At 30.6% G+C, this 13868-nt stretch overlaps 2 protein-coding genes across 2 annotated transcripts; one reads left to right on the top strand and one right to left on the bottom strand.

Moving 5' to 3' along the window:
* Positions 1–86: 86 nt before the first annotated feature.
* RfC3 (replication factor C subunit RfC3) lies at positions 87–2765 on the top strand. The gene is made up of 8 exons (XM_066398163.1): positions 87–229; positions 289–353; positions 1426–1553; positions 1707–1869; positions 1921–2080; positions 2168–2379; positions 2439–2516; positions 2569–2765. The coding sequence occupies exons 1-8, from the start codon at positions 195–197 to the stop codon at positions 2715–2717; spliced, it is 990 nt and encodes a 329-aa protein (XP_066254260.1). The 5' UTR covers positions 87–194; the 3' UTR covers positions 2718–2765.
* Positions 2766–9810: 7045 nt separating this feature from the next.
* Positions 9811–10217, bottom strand: LOC136414504 (tigger transposable element-derived protein 4-like). The gene is made up of 2 exons (XM_066398553.1): positions 10108–10217; positions 9811–10054 (listed from the first exon to the last, which is right to left on the bottom strand). Exons 1-2 carry the CDS (start codon positions 10215–10217, stop codon positions 9811–9813), a joined length of 354 nt encoding a protein of 117 aa, XP_066254650.1.
* Between the last annotated feature and the right edge of the window lie 3651 nt (positions 10218–13868).

Genomic DNA, 13868 nt, shown 5'->3' with positions numbered 1-13868 from the left:
TGGATTAGATCCTAACCTAATTTATACTCCACAACAAAAACAAATATTTCCCGCTCTTTCATCCCAGTAGTAAAGTTTTTTTGTATTAAGTGGTATTTTCTCTTAATTGTTTGCTCATTTCGGAAGCTCTTTTATAGTGATTAATTTGATTAATAAATCGGCCTGTGTTTCATTATTACAAAAATAAAATAAACATGGTATCAAAGGACCAGAAAGTAAACCTCCCTTGGTATGTGTACTATGACTATTTTATCCTCAAAAGTAGGGTATTAATGTTAACATTTTTAGGGTTGAAAAGTATAGACCTCGTACTTTAGAAGATCTTGTTTCACATGATGATATTATAAACACAGGTACCTAAGGTTTCTTTAAATAATACAATTCCTATTACTTTACTAAAACTCTTGAATTTTTCAGTTTTTTATACAGGGTTCTTCAATATTGTCAGTTTTTGATAGCTTGCAAACTACTAGTGTTAAGAATTTCATTAGTGTTGACTTCCTAACATATAGAAGAATCCATTTGACCTTAATATAGGGGTTAGGCAAAATGTTATTTAAAAATATTAAAAATAATAGATTTAACTAAAAAATAATGATTTTCTTGAATAATGCAGGTATACTTTCATTTCTAGTATACCATTTTAAACAAAGAATCATCCTTTTAATATTCTTCTGGAGGCATTTTTTTATGCCATATTCAATATTTATCTAATAGGAAATATTATGTAAATATCTAGTTTAATCGATTATATGCATATGCAGAGCATGCATAAACCATACCTTCCATACTTAAATTAATTTTTAGCTAAAAGACAGTTATATGCAAAATCAATAAGTTCTTATATTTACCTTATTTGAAATGAAAATTTTTAAAATTGAATGTTTGGTTGAATTTTTAAAAATATCTTAGTTTTACTATTTATAAGTAATTTTATCAGGTAGAAAATTTTTATTTTATGTTAGCTCTTAATTGGCTTAAATTTTGTTAATTGTGTCATTTGTTTCAATAAATATTTTGTTTTGGTAGATGATATTGTCATGACAACACAGCACTTGATTAAACCACAATGCAAATAATTGATTTAAATGAGGTCTATTCTGCTGTGTACACAATAAAACCTTTTTTTTATAACATTTCTATATTTGTTAATTCTATAGTATATAGTGCTTAGACAATTTTTAGAATTTTTCACTCTAATGGAAATTGCATATTTTCTGATTTTTAATTTATTTCTCTGAAACTATTGAAGTAAATAAAATACATTTCCTTATTATTTTGCTATAATTAGTTCTTATAAAATATATTGTATGGTTTGACGCTATCTAGAAATTCCTAACACTAGCAGTTTTAGAAGTGACACTGGTATAAGAATTTTATGAAGTAAAAATATGAAATGTGAAACCCAAATTTCTTAACTTTCAGTTAGCAAATTTATTAGAGAAGACCAAGTGCCACATCTTTTATTTTATGGTCCACCAGGTACTGGCAAAACCAGTACAATATTGGCATGTGCTCGACAGCTGTACACGCCAAGTCAGTTTTCTTCAATGGTAAAAATATGCCCTTTATAATCTTTTAGAACTAAGTTGTTATAGTGGGACCTGTGAGGGCCCTACTACAATAAATGATTTGGAGCCCTCTTCAGGGCTCCCCCTTTTTTAAGTAAATTTTCTGTTTTATTTGTGCACTATGGTTTTTATTAGGTATTAGAGTTGAATGCGTCCGACGATAGGGGTATAGGCATTGTACGAGGGCAAATTTTAACTTTCGCTAGTACTAGAACTATTTTTAAGAGTCGATTTAAGTTGATTATATTAGATGAAGCTGATGCCATGACTATGGATGCCCAAAATGCTCTAAGAAGAAGTAAGTTTGATTATACAATGTTTTCTTCTTTGAAATATATATCATTTCTAGTTATTGAAAAATACACTGAAAACATCAGATTTTGTATAATTTGCAATTATTTGAGCAAAATCATACCTGCATTGCAATCAAGGTGTACAAGGTTTCGATTTGGTCCTTTAGCACCCGAACAAATAATGCCCAGATTAAATTATGTAATTGATGAAGAGAGGTAACTAAAATTTAATAAATTTATTATTTATCTGCAGCAATAAAACCTAGATTAAATCTGAGCAAAAATATATTTTTTTCTCATTAGAGTTCAAATATCAGAAGATGGCAAGAATGCCCTAATAACTTTAGCAAAGGGCGATATGCGAAAGGTACTTAATGTCCTTCAGAGTACCTGGTTGGCCTTCAAAGATGTCACTGAAGATACAGTTTATACTTGCGTGGGTCATCCGTTGAGGAGGGATATTGAGAATATCATTAAATGGCTTCTAAATGATGATATAAAAACTACATATAAAAGTATTTTTTCTCCTCATTCTTTAGTCGATTTTAGTAATAATCAAAATACGATTTTCTAGATATCCAGGAGTTAAAAACCTTAAAAGGTTTAGCGCTGACTGACATACTAACTGAGGTTCACAACTTTGTGCTGAGAAGTGAGTGTTTCAAAATATTGTTTTTATTTCCTTTATTGAAATACGTTTTTAGTTGAATTCCCATTCGAAACGTTGATACGATTGTTGGATAAAATGGCTGAAGTTGAATATAGGTTATCACAAGGGGCGAATGAAAATATCCAGTTAACAGGTCTAATCTCATCCCTTCAGTTCGCTAAACATATTAAGCCGCCTGAATAAATTTAATTAATAACCTGGTTTTTGCATAATTAAATTATTTCGTTAGTAGGTAAAGGTCTTGTATAAATTCCCTTGTTTTCCTGTACATGATGTATGTAATATCCTAAGTGTATGTTTTATTCTTGTGATCTATAGAATAGATAAAAACATACAAAAAGAATGGTGTCGTAAAGTACCATATCTTCCTTATTTTGTACTACTTGAAAAAAGTTTTTATAAGGAAGCTGTAAGAGAACGAGGGTGCATTATAAAAAAATATTTTTAAGCATATAGAGTGTTGCATGAAATCTGGGTACATTTTTAGGTTCTTTTTTGAAATGGAATGACTGTATATTATTCCATATTAGAACTTCTCGTAAAATTTTCTTTGAGAGAAAAGTTATACATACATATTTCAAGGATAGCTTCAGTAAAAAATTCCGAATTTGCTAAAGGGGTTATTTGTGATGCACGAATCAATGGTGATAAATGCGAAGTTGTAAAGTTTAAAGTTACCCCCAACCATAGACTTCACAACATTGCCGTTATTATCACTGAATTGGCCATTACAAAAATAATCCCTTCGTCGAAAATTTGGCAATTTTTATTGAAGTCGTTTCTGAAATAGTCAACTGTTCCAGGATTTTTAAGAAATTCTACACTCGTCAAAACAATTAAAGGATATTTAAAAATTGAACCCTAAAAACTTTCCGTATTATTCAATAAACATTTCAAGATATTTTATACATTAAATGGTGATATTCCCTAATAAAAACATTCAATTTTTTGTCATAAACCTTATTTGTTCGAGTTTAAGCAGATTTGTGCCTAGAGGATATATAAATCCGCATTGCAGGTCTTCGGTTTGCAGTTAAAATTTTGTTTACGTTGAAGTGCTAAACGTATATAACACAAAAGCTTCAAAAAACGGAACACCATCATGATTTACTGGAATATAAGACTTGGCGTCTCATTGAACAGCTTGAAGCTGAGCGCACCCAGCGAACAGTTGTTAAAGCGTTTGAGGCAAGCCAAAGCTTCATTTCACAATTTTGAAATCTCTTCCTTCAAATTGAAAATAATTACCAGAGGCAAGGCTAACGCAGACCATCGTTCACATCGTACAAAGATGACTTATCTTTCACAATTTGAGCGAAAAAATCGATTGTTAAATGCAACGCAGCTCCGAAGTGAATTTGCTGCTGCTATTGGAAAGCCAATTTCAACACAAACGATAAAAAATCGCCTTCACAATATTGGATTATATGGTACGAGGGCTATAGTTTGCATACTATTAATCTCAGCCCATAAAGGGTGAGACGAATATGGGCAAATGAACATATGAATTGGGGCGAAAATGACTGGGTTCGATTGTTATTTAGTGATGAATGCAGATTTACTTTACAGTCAGATAATCAACGTGTTTTGCTTTGGCGTGAATCCGGTAAAAGAAATTGTCCACAATTTATATGAGAAGTTTCTCAATATGAGGGAGGTGAAATAATGGTATGAGCTTGTATAAGCACGGGTGATCATATCGACCTCCATTTTATTGAGAATGGTGCTCTAACCGCTCAAAGGCATTTAAATGATATTCTTGAACCTATTGTTGTTCCTTACGTAGCAATAATAGGGGAAATATTCATTTTCATCATTTTCTCCCCATAGAGTAAAGATAGTGACTAATTTTTTACATGATAGAGGAATAGAAAGAAAAAACTGGTTAGTAAGTTCTTCTAATGCTATTCAATTAAGCGTGCATGGCACGCTCTACGAAGACGAATCATGATGAAAACTTTGCCACCACGAACAATTCGTAAACATCAAATTGCTCCTCGTGGAGAATGGAACCAGATTTCTCAAGAACTCCTTGCAAATTTGACAGAATCAATATGATCAAGATATCGGGTCATTCTAGCAGTCCAGTGAGATTGTACGAATTATTAACATAAGATTTCCATATTTTTTAATTAAAATATTGTTTTTAAAAACAATTTTTCAGTTCATTTATTCATTCATTATGTGGTGGTTCAACAATAAACTTACTTAAACTTATCCACATTACATTAAACGTTATAAACTATGTTTTTGGTTCATTACCATTAATTTTACATATTTAGTATATTTATACAATAAATTTCTGTTACGTCACAGATTAATCAGGAAAATTAAAAATATTCGCTAATTGTTTTGAACAGTGTATACAGGGTGATTCACGTAACTGTTTCATTAGAAACTTCTACTGAATCTATTATTATTAAGCATCCCTATACCTAAAATGAACGCTTTTGCTCTAATTTGCGATTTTTTAATATTGTACACTAATAATTCTAAGTATCTTAGTTGGCTTTGAAAAGAACATGGCTGCTTCCTGTAACATGCGTTAATGTAATTGTCAATTTAATAAGTTCGCTCGGCAGTTTAGAATCATGAACTTTAATAATACTTATTCAAATAATGATATTTTTAATTTATTCTTTATTCATGGAGAGTGTAAGAAAGTTTTGGAGAGAACTAGCCGTACATTCAACGAAAGATATCCGCATCTTCCGAAAATCACAAAGAACAAATTTAGGATATTGGAATCAAATTTTTTAGGACATGGAAAAGTTAAAACTAAAAAGTTTTTTCTAGTCCCATCATAAATAACGAAGACAATGAAATCACAGCTGAGAATTTTAAATTTTATAGAAATGGTGTTTTAGATAGATTTTTCTTTTAAACCAATATATCTTTAAAATGGTTAGGTTTAGGTATAGGAGTACCTAATAAGAATTTAATCAGCTTAATCACTAGATTCCAAAAATGCAAAAATACACTGGGTGTTCCATTTGAAATAAGGAAGTTGACCTCGACTTCCGGTATAACCGGAAGTGATATGACCTTCAAAATATTTTTAAAAAGTAGAGTGTATCTATATTAGCTTAACCCCTAAATATGAAAAATTTAGATTAGTTACAAGTACAAAAGTTTCTAATGAAACAGTTACGTGAATCACCCTGTATAGCAGAGCTATTATTTTTGCCAGTTTATTTAGAAAAAGGATGGTCTTCTAATAGCTACTATAAGCTTCAAACTACATTGACTACGTATACATATTAATAAGAACTGATGTGGTAGAAGAGTAATGTTAAACGCTGACGTCATTACTTTCTATAGGCCCTGCAACTTAGAAAAATTTGGACTATTTTTTGTTGGGATTTATAATTGGTAAATCTTGTAACTAAGAATCCTAATTTGTTGATATTTGGATCTTTGCTTCCAGTTTTATTAAAGTATCTTTATACCCATTTATGTTTAGTTTTGGTAGTATATTGCTTTTTGTTGATAGTTGTTTACCCGAAAGTAAGCAAAATCTATTAACGAATTAACTTTAAAAAAATTTAAATATAAAAAATGATTAATAATAGTTTAATTTGCCAAAATATGAAAGGGTTTATGTACATATCTACATATATAGGACTATTCAAATTGGAATTAATTTCGGCTTATTATTCAGATATCAAAAACTGTAAGAGACACGAAGAAATTAGGGAAACTTGCAAATTTTTATGCCAATAAATGTGTGTTTTAAAATTAGAAAATTTCAGATTGTGGGGAAATATCCAAAAAATAACGATTTTCTCAATAAATAATTTGAAATATTTTGTTAATAAAAAATTTAATAACACATATAATAATAATTATAAATAGTTGACAACAAATATTGGAATTTTTCTCTTTTTAGCTTTTGTTTAACATTCAGAATAAATTAATATTTTCAGGTAAATTTACATTATCAATTTGCTAAATTTTAAAACTTAATTTTGTTGGGTGTAACAGTGGGCAAAATTGTGTTTTGCATTTTTTTTTTTTAATTGAAGTTTGACACCTACAATAAATAATGAAAAACAATTATTAAATTTAAGTCAATGTCAAAGCCAAATTTTTATGATTTACCGCTTTGAAAACAATAAAAAATGATTATAAATTGCTATACATCGAGTGCTGCTATCGTAAGATAGTAAACGATAATTGCAGTGGATCAGAAAAATATTGAGACACTTATGTATAAGCATAGTGTATATGTGTCTATACCATATTAAGAAACAATAGATAATGAAATTTTTTTATAGTAATCTTTATAATGATATATTATTAATAAAAACATAAAAGTATTAACAAATTATTTCAACAGTTCAGAATATTTAGCAACAAGAATACAACAAACTATATATTTTGGATATCACAAAAATATTCGGACATTCAGTCTTAAAGCAATTTATCACATCAAAAAAGTAACTAATACTTATTTTTTAATTAGTATGATCTCTTTTCTGATCTATCACACATTGGAAACGTCTAGGCATGGATGATATGAGATTTTTTATAAAACTAATATTAATATTTTCTACTTTTCAAGTAAAATTCGTTTGAATTCATTTTTGTTTGAAATATCATGTTGTCATATTTTTATGTCTAAATAATGCCATACGTTTTCAATGGAATTAAGATCTGGGATTTGGGTAGGAATTTTAATGACTTTTGACATTTGTACTACCTACAGTATAACACTATTTTAACAGTGTGCTTTGGATCATTATCCTGATAAAACTTAAAAGTCCTCCTTATGTCCACGTCACTTGCACTTTTTAATAAATTAGTTTTTAAAGTGTTTAAGTATTATACGTTGTTTTGTCCATGATACCTTTTGCTACCATGAGCTTTTTTTTAGCTACCCTTCCATTATATTGATTTCTGCGTATGCAGCATCGAATAGTTTCAGCATATACTTTTTTACCCGTTTGTTGTTCTAGGTTTACCTGCAGTTTAGGTGCGCTAATTTTGTGATTTTTCTTGACTTGGTTCATAATAAACCTTTCTTCTTGTTCGTTTAAGGCATGTGGACGTCTGGTTTGTTTTAGGGGAGAAATACGATCTTCATTCTTAAAACGTTGGATGATGTCACTAACTGTACTTTTCGCTAAATTTAGTTTTTCAGCGATTTTGCCATAGGAAAACTTCTTTTCATACTTGAATATCATTAATCGTCTTAAATCCAAACTAGTACACTCGATCTTCCATAATTCGAATATTCAAGAGTCCCTAAAATTAGTTCGAGTTATAGAGACTTCAAGTTGCAGAAAAAAAATAAAAAACAGTTTATTTTTAATTGCAAAATTTTTAATTTATTAAATTTATGCTTTAAAATAATCCATTATTAGGTTTTGATGAGTATTTACAGATTTTTTTTTTATAAAATTTTTCAGACGTTTTTAATGAGTTAAAGATAGAATCTGTAGTGTTTCCATCCATTAAAAGAAAACGATTCAAAACATCGAAAGTATTTCGTATTTTATGATTAGAAGGTTTTGTCAAAAACAGTTTCCTCATTATTGCTGTTATCATTATCCGAAGCAGCTTGTTTTTCTGCTTCTTGAACATCCTTAATGATCTGATCATCAGTCATGTGACCGCTAGTTGCAAGATCTTCATCGACACTTAAAAAGTCTTCTAAATTTATATCGCTTATATTGGGAATGGTTGAAAATTCTGCAAATTTTCCTCCTAGTTCTTCTAGAGTTGTCGCTTTTTCTTCTTTTAAAGTTTGCTTTTTTAACTGTTCTTGCAGTTTGGCCTATGGAATTTTCTGAGTTATAAAAAATATTTTTATCAAATCCTGTCTTTTTGAAAGTTTCGGATAGTTTCTTCAGTCACGTCACTATTCCATGCCACAGCCACAATTTTAATACAATCATAAAGATTGAATTTGGGTATTTCTTTAGAATGTTTATAACTGTCCAAGATTTGTGCCAACATTCTACGTTTGTAATGACATTTCAATGAATTTATAATTCTCTGATCGAGAGGTTGTAACCGAGAGGTCATATTCTGAGTGAAAAAAATCAGTTTAATAACTTTTAATTTATTTTGTATTTTTGGATGAGCAGTCAATTATCGATAAAAAGTAAAACCTTTCTTTTTTGTGTGGAAAATGTTCCATCCAATTTAAGAAGCCAGTTTAAAAAAAATTCTTTGGTCATCTATGATTGTTTGTTATTTTTGTATTCAATAAACAACCACATTTGAAACATCGTGACTTAGCACTTTTTCCAATAAGAAGAACTTTCAATTTCTCAGTGCCACTCACGTTTGTTGCTAGTAAACAGATTACTCTTTTTTTGTTTAGCTTGCCATCATGGCACTTTTCATGTTTGAGAGCGAATGTTTCTCTGGTAGAAATTTGAAGAATAAACCAGTTTCATCAGTGTTGAAAATGTAATTTTCATCGTAAGATTCCAAAAGTTCTGATAAAATACCCTTCGTCCAAGAATGTAGCTGTTGTTCATCCACAGCCGCACTTTCACTACAAGATTTTTTTTGTGAAATACTGTACCTAAAAAATTAAAATGAGATTTTTGACAATTGAAGAGGAGACTTGAACAAGGAGTTAAGTGCCAAAAAGCAAAATGTTCAGAAGAATCAAAACATGATCAATTTAACCATTTTATGAATAAAACATTATAATTTGGCAAAACTCTTTATTTGGAAGTTTAAATTATATACATAGTAAGAAAAAAACTGATATGTTAAGAATGTTTTTAATATAAATGAACGAAAATTTAAAAAAATAGAAACGGGCTAAGTATTAATATAATAGCTTTTTCGTGGTAGATAAGTGCTACCAACTATGCTGTAAGTTTTTGGTAGAACTCCTGGTGCTCTGGTAAATGAAGATATGGAATCGTAGCACGTAAATTTTGCTTCTTAGCTGCATTAAGCTGTGGTGTAGATTCTTGACCAACTATCTGGACGTTTTTGATTTGGCCTCTAGATATATTTTTCTATAGAACTTTTATTTTTTCCCAACGGTCTATATCACTGTGTGTTTTCTTAGTAAACACGAATCCTGGGTTATCTTTCGCAACTCGAATTTGTGCCAATGTCGACATTGCAAGCTTAGCAGTAGAGTGGACCAAGCCTAAGGGATATGTGGAACCAACTATAGGAACAAAATATTTGTTTGGAACTTAGCCCCTTATAGAGGACATAAATCATGACATTGAACGCTTTTTTAAAGAAAATAATACATTTTCCTACTTTTGGCACTTAGTCCCTTATTCAAGTCTGCTCTTCAATTGGGAAAAATAAAGTGAGTAATAATCATCCTCTTTTTAAATTTGTCCAGCCATCCAGAACTGGCAATGAAACTTTCATCTCCAAAAGATCTTGAGAATTGGAGTGCCTTTTGTTTTAAAATCGGACCTGATATTGGCAGATTTTGTTGTCTTGTTGTAGAAAACCATTCGAAAACTGCAGTATTGACTGGTTTCCGCGGTTTGTTTCGTTTAAAATTACTCGCTACATTGATATTCCCACTAAACTTGAGAATTGAGTTTTTGTTTTTTAGAATTGTCGATAAAGTACTTGCTGGTATTTTATATTGTTCGACGATGTCCTTTTTTCATTGCCACTTTTTGCCTTTTTTATTATTTTTAATTTCTGCTTTATGGTGAGACTTTTAAGCTTTCTTTTTTCCATTTTATTAATAAATTAACACAAAAAATACGAATGATATCAGCAGTCACAACACCAATAATTGCAACTTTTAGTTGAATTTAAAGAACGGGAATCCCAGAAATTAGCCTGAATAGAATATGCGAAACGGGGTAATGGACTCTCAGCGTCGGAAAGCTTCAGATATTTCCGGAAAGTTCGAGTTATGAAAATGTTTTCATTTTTGGTGCCACCAAATTTGATCGAATTAAAGAGATTTTCGAGTTATAGAAGTTCGATTTATGGAGAGTAAAATACATGTAAAATATATAGGAACTGCAGGGGATCACGCTTAAGTTCAAGTTACTGAAAAATTCGAGATATAGAAGTTCGAGTTATGTAAATTTGACTGTATTGATTTTATATTTAATTCGACTCATTTTCTTCGGTTCTAACTTTAAATTGACGGATAACACTGATTTCAAATTGTCAAATTGAGTTATTTATTGGAATAAATATTAGAATATTGAAGAATCAACAAATGTTCGAATATTTTTTTGATGTCCAAAATCGATACAGGATTAAAGTTTAATCTATTTTTTTGCATTAATTAGAAAATATTTACATATTTTTGCAGTTTTGTTAGTAATAAACGAATACACAATCATATTAAAATGAAAAACGAACACCCTTTAATTCTTTGTTAGTTACTCGTATAAGTAAATACTTTTCAAAAGCATAGGTGCCCGAATATTTTTCTGATTCACTGTATTTATCAGTATGGTTTCGTAACTATTCCGAATTAAACGTAATGGATTAATAATAACTAAATGTGTATCTATAATTAAGCAGGTAAACCTTATATGACACCCAGCTTTTACCATAAATATTTAATCCATTTGTACTTATCCCTTTTAAACCACATTGGATGATCTCCACAAGTTAAAAAATGTTGTCTAAATCCTTTTTTTATTACTTTTGATTGTACAAATAGGATCGGTATTAATGATATTAGTTTCAGTGAAATTATTGTTAACAAAAATATATCGTCTAGTTACTGGTAAATTTATTGGATTATCAACATCTTTCGTGATATGAAACAGCAATAACGCATTTCCGATATCATTATGATGACTCAGTACATATTATCGGGAACGCCGCCAGGGCCAGGCTTTAAAAAAGAGCTATAGTAGTTTTTTAAATTTTATAGACTTAGGACCGTTGGTTTAGTTTCTCTTTTAGTTATTTAACTTGTGTCCCCCTTTTTATAGTATATCGAAGTTATAACCGCCCTTAAATATCTGTGTAGTATTATTCCTGAAACCTTGTATCATCTAATAAAAACAAGCTAACTTCACATTTTGCAATTCTAAGAAATTGATGTTTGAAGGTTTGAATTGAAATGAAAAATCGCCTGAGCTTAATCACCGTTTTATATTTGAAAAATATCAAAGTAAAATAACATAACAAAAGTCACATCCGTTGTGAAAACTTCCAAATAAAAAAAAAGTTAATTATTGCCAAGAAAACATTATTTTTATTGTACTTTTCTTGTTTAGGTAGAAAAACAATCATCTTCAACATCACTTGACACATCACTATCCTCAATATCGGGCACAGGGATGCAATCTTTTACTTCCTTAGAAGTTAGTAACAATTTATAATACTGATGAAACTGATCTGGAATCACACACGACTTGCACAGCTTTAGCAAGTCCTGTTTCTTCTAAGTATTGATTGGCCAAGATTTAGAATATGCATTTTTTAATAATTCGATCTTAATTAGATTAATAGGGTGGCCTTTACCAAAAACGTTAATCCCCTTATAATCGGAACTGTGATTGTATCTACGAGTATATAAAATGATGCCTGGTTTAGATTATAAATACTTTAAACATTTAATTTTTAGCCAACTGACTTTTTCTCCATTTGTGCTTCTGGTTTTATTTTTCATTATTAGTTTTGAGAGCGCTTCTAAATTGCAAAAGTCATTATATTTAAGCTCTTTTACGCTATACAAATTTTTCTTTGATCTGGACGATCTTTTCATACGAAAAATATATAGCCAATCATGTATAGTGTAAATCAGAATATTTTTTTTTGTTTTATCGATAGCGTTATGCACACTATCTGTCTCCATGTAGCTATGTCCATTCTCCAGGAATTTCTGCTTTATTATAGATAAATTAGGAGATGTCTTTTTGACAAAAATTGTCACTGGAGATGATTCCTGGATTCACTATCATCAATCTGAAACTTAACGAGCAAGTAAAGAATGACGTCACACTTCTTCACCAATTCCAAAAAAATTTCGCACGCAGCTCTCGGCGGGAAAGGTTGACCCTGTTTTATAGGATGCTAAAGAGCAAATTTTAGAAGACTACAATATGCCTCATGGAAGTATTAGTGCTACATACTCAGAACTTCTGAAGAACCGTCTCAAGTCTGCTATCAGAGCTAAAAGGCGAGGATCTCTGAGTAATGGCATCTTTTTGCAACACGATAATGTGCGACCACATACTACCCGTGCAACGGCGGTAGTCGTCCAAGATTTGAAGTTTGAATGTCAACCACGTCCTCCAAATTCGTCTGATTTCACCCCCAGCGATTATCACGTATTTGGTTGCCTTAAAGAGGTATTTGTTTGAACGAAATACAAAAACAGAGCACTAATATTCTGATTACTGTCCGCTGCATGCATCAGAGAAAAGACAAAGTTCCGTTACAACTTGAGAAAGTTTTTCTAGATATATCAAAAGACAAGAACCAATTTCTAAGCTTCCCCGTTTCCTATTCAATTCAGGTCATGAGAAGCAGTATGCATCATTGGGTGTAGCTAACTCATACACTGTTAAATTGTATGTACAGATTTTACGTCTATAATACATCGGCCTAACATCACTACTGGGAATCTGCAGCACGCATTGAAGATCAAAAGAGCAGCAAGTGAAGCTACCTTCTCGTAAAGCTCTTTCTTTTCCTCCCTTTTTGGTTCTGTAGTTATCATTCTTTCTCACAATGTAATTTGTGTAATTTTCTTCCAGTTGTTTCTTTTTTTCTAAATCAGCTGTTTCATATAGTGTACAGGTCTAGCATCGATCTTTTTTGGGAGCAAAAAAAGACAAATTGTAGTTGTTGCAAAATATTCTTCTGTATGTCATGAGAGTCACAAGTTTTAGATTTTTTTTGTCACAAATTTCTTTATACAATGAATGCATTTTTGCGATAGTTAACTTGCAACTTGCTCTTTGTGTGGAACTTCGACTATAATGGGATTCCATCACAAGAAAGCTTTCAATATGATTTTTTACCATTTCTACATGAGAATCTTTAGTTTCATTGTAGGGCTCTTTTTTACTTTGGTCACTGCTTTCAAATAAACCGTCTTTACCTTTGAACTTAAAAGCATGTTCAACAACTTCTTTGCATATACAAAGGGTTTTTATAAAAAAATCCCTACACACTTTGATCCTAGCATTGTTATATTCAAGAAAGTAACGTTTAGAATCCCGTCGAAGCTTTTTATTACTTCCTGGATTGCGTCTTCTTCGTTCAGGTGTATTACTCTCAACTTTGTTTAAGACAAAATTCTTTCGCCGATTAAAATCGGCTGACCAATAACTATTACATATCATATTTCTTGCATCTTGAGAGAACTTGTCTGTACATTTAAAGCGACATTTAAAACAATCAATT

The sequence above is a fragment of the Euwallacea similis genome, chromosome 17 (assembly GCF_039881205.1).
Source record: "Euwallacea similis isolate ESF13 chromosome 17, ESF131.1, whole genome shotgun sequence".
NCBI lineage: Eukaryota > Metazoa > Arthropoda > Insecta > Coleoptera > Curculionidae > Euwallacea > Euwallacea similis.
The sequence above is the reverse complement of the archived record's forward strand: the minus strand, read 5'-3'. Positions and strand labels throughout refer to the sequence as shown.

Bases quoted from the DNA above. Each gene is read 5' to 3' on its own strand.
- RfC3 (XM_066398163.1), top strand. From the start codon at position 195: ATGGTATCAAAGGACCAGAAAGTAAACCTCCCTTG. The intron at 354-1,425 runs GTACCTAAGGTT...CTTAACTTTCAG, and splicing joins TGATGATATTATAAACACAG to TTAGCAAATTTATTAGAGAA. The intron at 2,380-2,438 runs GTATTTTTTCTC...ACGATTTTCTAG, and splicing joins TATAAAAACTACATATAAAA to ATATCCAGGAGTTAAAAACC.
- LOC136414504 (XM_066398553.1), bottom strand. From the start codon at position 10,217: ATGGAAAAAAGAAAGCTTAAAAGTCTCACCATAAAGCAGAAATTAAAA. The intron at 10,055-10,107 runs GCAAGTACTTTA...TCTCAAGTTTAG, and splicing joins TCGAACAATATAAAATACCA to TGGGAATATCAATGTAGCGA.